General features: G+C 51.5%; 1 protein-coding gene across 3 annotated transcripts in view; it reads right to left on the bottom strand.

Annotated features, from left to right (window-relative positions):
- Positions 1-828: 828 nt before the first annotated feature.
- PRKD2 (protein kinase D2) overlaps positions 829-7,852 on the bottom strand; it is a 32,911-nt gene continuing 25,887 nt past the window's right edge. For all 3 annotated transcript variants that reach the window (XM_025850121.2, XM_073886531.1, XM_073886530.1), the window contains 3 exons: positions 4,432-4,699; positions 1,591-1,676; positions 829-1,266 (listed from right to left, as the gene is read on the bottom strand). In XM_025850121.2, the coding sequence (XP_025705906.1) occupies positions 1,054-1,266; positions 1,591-1,676; positions 4,432-4,699 (567 nt within the window). In that variant the 3' untranslated portion in view covers positions 829-1,053. The remainder of the gene's footprint in view (positions 1,267-1,590; positions 1,677-4,431; positions 4,700-7,852) is intronic.

The raw sequence follows: 7,852 nt of genomic DNA, 5'->3' as shown, positions 1-7,852 counted from the left end.
GGAGCTGGAGAATCTGGAGGTCAGGGGTCAAAGGTGGAGAGATGTTCCCTCTGCCTACAACCTCAGAGCCAAGATGAAGTTTGAGAAGTCAGATCAGAAGACCCACCTTCCTGACCCTCAGGCTCGCTCAAAGCTGCCCCACCCTTCTGGACTCCCCCATCCCAGTCTCACCCACTCTGGGTCATCACTGTCCCCAGACAGGTCTGTCTCTCCACGGGATGGTGAACCCCCTGAGGGAAGGGTCTGGGCTGTCTCAGGCACCACCATGTCCCCAGCATCGCCCAGCACCCAGCGTGACAAATGAATGAATTAGTGAATGAGCACATTTGGTGTGTAGAGAAGTCATTGCATCAATTTAAAATACTAAATATTGTGGATCAGGTTTCTACTATGGACCAGACTTGCGCTAATGGCATTGTCGTTATTAGTAGTTGTGATTAGTAGTAATACCACTGACCAAAAAAGTGGATCAAACAAGCCATGGGATTACTTTGCTCTCAACCCCCTCTCCCTCTAGTCATGCTCCTCCATCCATCCATCTCCCCCACCTGGCATACTCCTTCCATCTCGAACTCCTCGTGCTTTTCTCTTCCCTGTCCTCCTGCTGCTACCCTTCCTATCTTCCCCCTTCTAGTCCTCCCTCCAGATTTCCCACCCCAGTTGGTCCTCCTTCCAAAACTCCTCCGCCTTCAGCCTCTCTCTCCCACCTCTCCCATCCCCCCCTCCCTGACGCCTCCTTCTCAGACAGTTCTCTTTCCAGGGGAACTCCATCTTGGTGAACAGACTCATGATAGAGAGTGCGGTGTGGCCAGAGACCGAGGCCATGGGGCCAGAGATGAGTTCGTTTTAATTGCTGGGGAGTTCAGGTTGGAAATAACTATCCCTGACCCGCCACGGGCCCCCGCCCTGCTCCTCTCCTGGGGTGTGTCCCATCCATTTTGGGCAGGAAGCCGCTTCTGTTTAGAACAGTTCCTCGCTGAGATGGTGCGGAGGGGCGCTCTCCGGGGACCGGAGGACAGCATCATGGGGCAGCCAAGGTGCGAGCACGGCACCTCAGAGGATGCTGATGCGCTCGGCCAGCCCCTGCATCTCGCGGTCCTGCGGCGGGAGGGCCCCACCGAAGTCCCCATCCGGGGGCAGCCCGAGCCCGGGCAGAGGGTGCTCTGCCACGAACTGCTCCCAGCGCGCGTCGTCACTCTCGTGCGTGATGTACCGCTCGCCCATCTTCCCCTCCAGCTCTCGGAGGTCCAGCCACGTCTGGTACTCCTGGGCCCGGGAGAACAGGGGTTAGCTTGCACAGAGCACGACCCATGGCGGCTGAGCTGCGCCCCTGCCCTGCCAGTGCCAGACCCGGGATCAATGAAGGTGAAGCCACACCCTTCGCAACCTGCCCAGCCAATAGAAATTCAGCTCCGCCTCCTTCTACAGCCCAGCCAATAGGAGGCTCAGCCACGCTCCGGATCCACGGAAAATGTACCTGCAGCCTTCACCACCTACACAGCCAATAAGCCATCGGGCTCCACCCCTTCCTCCAAACCAACCAATGAGACCTCCCTCCCCTCTCCTCTCGAGCCCCGCCCCCTGCATCACCTGTAACCAGGGGTGGCTGAGAGACTTGTCCACGCTGTAGCGCTTGCGCATCTTCACCTGCAGCAGGTTGTTGATGAGGTCAATGGCTGCGCGGGAAGGAGACAGACAGTTCAAGCCCTGCGCGGTAGGGGCCGCCCCTCCTCCAACAGGGCACTCCAGCCGACCTGCTACCATCCGGGCCTGCCTTCTGCACTGGCCCAGCTGGCCTGGAAGCCTCACCGGCACCAATCGCTCACCCACTCATTTCCTCATTAAATTACCATTTTGTCCACCTCTCCCCCGACGCTGCATGCACATTAGCTCCTACATGTCTTCACCAAGCCTCTCCCTCAGTTTCCCCATTCCTATGTCACCTCCGTAAGTTTTGTCACAGAGAGGTACACACAGGTACACCTGTACTATTCTTCACTTAATATTTTTCTTTAAGTCAGGGGCGCCTGGGTGGCTCAGTTGGCTGGGCGACCGACTCTTGATTTTGGCTCAGGTCATGATTTCAGGGTCGTGGGATTGAGCCCTGCATGGGGCTCTGTGCTCAGCGTGGAGTCGGCTTGAGATTCTCTCTCTCCCTCTCCCTCTGCCCCTCTCCCTGCTCACACACGCTCTCCCTCTCAAATAAATAAATAAGTAAAATATTTTAAAATATATATATTTTTTCTTTAAGCCAAACCATTTGTCCAAGATATACGGTGAAGAGGACAATGCAAGTTAAAAAGCGGCATGTATAGTACACTGCCACTTGTGTAAAAGGAGGAAATAAAAGAATATATGTCCATATATTTGCTTGTACATATTTAAAAGACTTGTAATAGCCATTGCCTTTGGGAAGAATGGCAGACAAAGGAGTGAGGGAGGATTTTCACTGCAGACCCTTCTGTATAATTAAAAATTTGAGTCACGTCAGTATTTGATCAAAGCAAAAATCGGTAACATTTGGCTTTAAATCACTTCACTTTTTTAAAAATTCATTTTCCCCTTGAAAAACTTAAGGGGAAAATAAATTTATTTGTAATGGAAATATTATATCACCCCGGCCAATGAAAATCCAAAGATCACTTGCCATGTTCACAAAAATAAAATGAAAATAAAACAACATTATTAGAAGGCAGTCAGTCGGGGCGTCTGGGTGGCTCAGTTGGTTAAGCGACTGCCTTCGGCTCAGGTCATGATCCTGGAGTCCCTGGATCCAGTCCCGCATTGGGCTCCCTGCTCGGCAGGGAGTCTGCTTCTCCCTCTGACCCTCCCCCCTCTCATGTGCGCTCTCTCTCTCTCTCTCTCTCTCTCTCTCATTCTCTCTGTCTCAAATAAATAAATAAAATCTTAAAAAAAAAAAAGGCAGTCAGTCAGTGGTTTCCTGCTGAGGCTCAGAGATAGGCCTGTTCTTTAGGGAAAAAAAATTAGCGAGTGTCAGGCATTCAAGACAAGCCGGCACTCATCCGAGCTGTCTCCTTGATCAGAAGTCTTGAAGGACAAGGCCTCACTGTGTGAAGCCCTCTTGAGTATAGGCCTTGTCCACACGGCCTCCCTCACACATGTCCATCCACACCAAATTCATTCTCGCATACCTGATGCACTTTTACTGAGACTCCAGAGCAGGTCCCAAAACACAACGCTGAGGACCTCCAGTATTACTCCAGTACTCGTGAATCCATTCTTATCACTTAGTGCTTACCTCTCTTGCGCCCACTGCTGCCACCTTTTCCTGCACTAACCCCCATGTCATCCCCCTCTCTTTCTGCTCCATGAGGCCATATCCCTCTAGGTTCCTTCCCTCCTCGACAACCTTCTTCCTGCACGACCCCTTCTTTCCAACTCATCCCAGTATTCCCAGGACCTAGGACAGTCAGTACCGGGCCCACAGTAGGCACTCAACATGCTTGTTGAATAAACTGTTATGAATAGTGATTGTCTTCTAACCTCCTTCCCATCCTCCGTCTGTCTTCCTGAGCTCCCCGGCTCTAGGGCCTGCCCCTTGTTCTTACAGCTTCCTAACATGCGCCGGGATCTTGGCCCCACTGTAGGCCCACCCCTACACCTGTTTGGGCCCCAACATTATAGGCCTCCCGAGGGAACTTTCTGAGGCCCAAGTCACAAGCCCCAGTACCACTACCCGGCCACAACAGCAGAGCCCCTGGATCCCAGTGACCGCCTCAGGCCTGACTCCCCTCTCCTTGCACCCTACCCTTAAGCTTCCCCCCCACTCCCTCCTCTTCACAGGTCCAGGTGATTTTGGTCTCAGGATGGGTCTTTCTGGACAGCCTCAGAAACCCTCCATGACCCTGCCCCTCCTCTCGCCACGCTCCTAAACCAGGTCCCTTCATCACCGGACCTGCCCCCGGCCCCGGGCCCAAGTCTGCCCAGCACCCAGCAAATTAGCGCAGCCCTTGTTCCTCAACCCTGCTCTCCGGCACCACTGCTTTTGAAAGGCTAACACTTTCGGGGTCGTAACCCCAAAGACTCCGGGCCCCAGCCGATGCCTTGGGAGGAAGGATCCGCCCCTTCTCCTGGCCACCCCTGCTGTAGGGCTTCCTCAGGTCTAGTAGTCCCTCTCCTGGTCCCGCCTTAGACAGGCCAAAACCTGTTCGGCCCCCAAAGCGCCAGGGGTCTGTCTCAGCGCTCCTGGAGCACTTCGTTTCCTGTGAACTGGGAACTAGGCCTGACCAGTACCATACACACGCCTGAGTCCCTGCCCCAAGCTTCCTGGTCCAAGGTACCTCACCGTTTAAAGGACCGCCCTCCCTGTGGCCCCACCCACCGCCAGGCTCCACCCCCACAGCCAGGCTGTTTCCGGGCCCACCTCCTATGGCCCCGCCCACCCCCCCGCCCCATCCCGCCCCCACCCACCTCCGGAGGAGATGCGGCTCCAGGGGCAGGCTGGGTACATGAAGGCGGCGTTCTGGATCTGGTCTTTGATGTCCTCGTCCTCGTTGAAGGGGAACGTGCCACTGAGGCTGACGTACATGATCACGCCCACCGACCACATGTCCAGCGAGCGGTTGTAGCCCTGGTTGAGCAGCACCTCGGGCGCCAGGTAGGCAGGGGTGCCCACCACCGAGCGCCGGAACGACTTCTCGCCGATGATGCGCGCGAAGCCGAAGTCACACAGCTTCACCTGCAGAGGGCGTGGGGTGGAGGGTCCGAAGGAGCGTTAAGGCTGCCCCGTGCCCAGTGACCCAGCCCCACGCCCTCCATGGCGTTCCAGAGAAAAGTGAGTTTCTCCCCTCACTGGTCGAGGACCTTGGTCGAGTGACTTCCTCCCTGTGCCTCAGTTTCCCATGTATGGAAACTGTTTCCTCAGTATGCCATGAGCGCTTAATAAGTGCCACCTGTCCCTGTACTTCCACCACACTGAACAGGTCTCTTAACCACCTCGTGCCTCTAGTTCCTCTTTTGCACAGCGGTGATCTGAAAAATCCCTACCTTAAAGGGTGGTTGTATGGGTTGAATGAAAACATACATGGAAAGTGCAGGGCTCGGTGTCTGGCTCAGAGAGAGCCTCACTGGTCTCAGGGGCAGGAGCTAATTTCTCTCGGCCCCAGCCGCGTCACCTGTATCAGGGCTGTTAATAGCAGCTTCCTCTCAGGCTTCCCTGGGGATTAAATGGGACCCCGCGTGTAAACTGCTGACCGTGATGGCCAGCAGTCGGTAACAGGTATACGCCCACCTTTCCCTTGATGGTGGAGGCACTCAAGGGTCACAGACAGGCTTTGGAGCCAGCCACACCCGGGTTCAAGGTCCTGCTCTCCTTCCTACCACGTTCATAGGCAGTACCACCTCCGTGCTGCCTCTCTGTTCATGTATTGTTCCTCCCCTGCTCAAAATCCTTCTGTGGCTCACTATGGCTCTCCAGATGGAGTCCAAAACCCTTGAAGCCCCAAGTCTTTGTTGCCTGCCCTCAAAAACAGCCAGAGCCCAACCCCTGACTCGATGTGACAGCCATACTGTCCTGTCGTAAGATCCTTTCCTTTTCAAAGTTCCACTCTTTTCTCCAGATGCTACAATGGAATATTACTTGGCTGTTAAAAGAAACGGAAGGACTGATCCATGCTACCACATAAATGAACTCTGAAAACATGAACTAAGTGAAAGAAACCAGTCACAAAGGGCCACATATGCTATTACTGAATGTTCTGTTTATACGAAACGCCCAGAAGAGGCAAATCCACAGAAAAGTCGATTCGTGGTTGGGATGAGGGGTGGTGGGTTTGGAGGATGATGTCTAAGGGGTACAAGGGTTTGTTTTGGGGGGGGTGATGAAATGTTCTAAAACTGATTGTGGTGATGGTTGCACAACTCTGTGAATACACTAAAAGCCACTGAATTGTATACTTTTCTTTCTTTCTTTCTTTCTTTCTTTCTTTTTTTAAAGTAGGCTCCATGCCCAGCATGGAGCGCAGTGTGGAGCACAATGTGGGACTTGAACTCACGACCCTGAGATCAAGACCTGAACTGAGGTCAAGAGTTGGATGCTGGGGCGCCTGGGTGGCTCAGTCGTTAAGCGTCTGCGTTCGGCTCAGATCATGATCCCGGGGTCCGGGGATTGAGTCCCGCGTCGGGCTCCCTGCTCGGCGGGAAGCCTGCTTCTCCCTCTCCCACTCCCCCTGCTTGTGTTCCCTCTCTCTCTGTCAAATAAATAAATAAAATCTTAAAAAAAAAAAAGTCAGATGCTTAACTGACTGAGTCACCCAGGAGCCCCTGAATTGTATACTCTGAATCAGTGAATTATATAGTGTGTGAATTATATCTCAGTAAAGTTGTTTAAAAAAAAAGTACAGATAATCTTGCGACAAGGGCCTTTGCCTGGGCTGTTCCCACTGCCTGGAATACTTGTCCATCCAAAAAACGGACTCCCACTCTTTCTTCAGAGTCTTTCCTCTGACCCTCCAAATGGGCTATACAGTTATGTGAGCTCAGAGAACCACGTCACGGAACTCATTACGGATATAATTCTATTTTTGTGACAACATGATCGACATTTGCTCTTCCCTCTGTGATCCGTGCTGACCAATATGGTGGCCACTGGCCCCTTGTGGCTACTGAGCACTCAAATGTGGCAAGAGCAACTGACAAATTAGTTTTTATTTTATTTAATTTTCATTAATTTACATTTAAAAACTAATCCTCTGTTGCCTCCCAGGCTGCCACTAACAACTGAACGACTTCCAGAAGCAGAAAGAAACCATGAGGTCGATGTAAGCTGTTTCCACTGGCAGTCAAAATCTTTTACCCTTCCAAAATAAATTTTTTTTAAGATTTTATTTATTTATTTGACAGAGAGTGGGGGAGAACGCACGCACAAGCAGCGGGAGCAACAGGCAGAGGGAGAAGCCGGGCTTCCCGCTGAGCAGGGAGCCCGATGTGGGACTCGATCCCAGGACCCTGGGATCATGACCTGAGCCGAAGGCGGACACTTAACAACTGAGCCACCCAGGCGTCCCTTCCAAAATAAATGTTAATGAAAATAATATCATCTTTTACTATAAACAAAACCAACAGGGGCGCCTGGGTGGCTTAGTTAGTTAAGTGTCTGCCTTCAGCTCAGGTCGTGATCTCTGGGTCCTGGAATCAAGCCCTGTTGTCGGGCTTCCTGTTTCTCTCTCTCTCTCCCCCTGCTCCTCCCCTGTGCTCGTTCTTTCTCTCTCTCAATCTCAAATAAATAAAATCTTAAACAAACAAAGAAACAAACAGAAAAAGACCCTAGACTTAGTTATTGGAAAACTTTTAAATATGCTTGGAACAACTTGGATATGTCAGTCTACTTTTCCAACTGCTAATTTTTTCAAATCGAAGCACAAAATCAAATATTTCTGATAAAAATTTCACATCTGAATTGCGATGTGTCCTAGGTGTTAAGTACCAGATTTTGAAGATGTGGTATAGAAAGAAAGAACATTTCATTAATAACTTTTATGTCAATTATACATTAAAATGATAATATTTGAATATACTGGGACAAAGTATTATTATTAAAATTAATATCATCAGGGGCTCCTGGCTGGCTCAGTCAGTGGAGCCTGCAATTCTTAATCTTGGGGTTGTGGGTTTGAGCCCCACACTGGGGGTAGAGATTACTTAGAAATAACTTATTTTTTTATTTTTTTAAAGGTTTTATTTACTTATTTGTGTGAGAGAGACAGCACAAGCAGGAGGGAGGGGCAGTGGGAGAGGGAGAAGCAGGCTCCCCGTTGAGCAGGGAGTCCCATGAGGGACTCGATCCCAAGACCCTGGGATCATTACCCCAGCCGAAGGCAGACGCTCAACGAAC

This window comes from Callorhinus ursinus, unplaced genomic scaffold (genome assembly GCF_003265705.2).
Source record: "Callorhinus ursinus isolate GAN/ISIS: 27379988/994484 unplaced genomic scaffold, GSC_fseal_2.0 scaffold71, whole genome shotgun sequence".
NCBI classification, from domain to species: Eukaryota; Metazoa; Chordata; class Mammalia; order Carnivora; family Otariidae; genus Callorhinus; species Callorhinus ursinus.
Note: the sequence above shows the minus strand (reverse complement) of the source record. Positions and strands in the feature narration are given on the sequence as shown.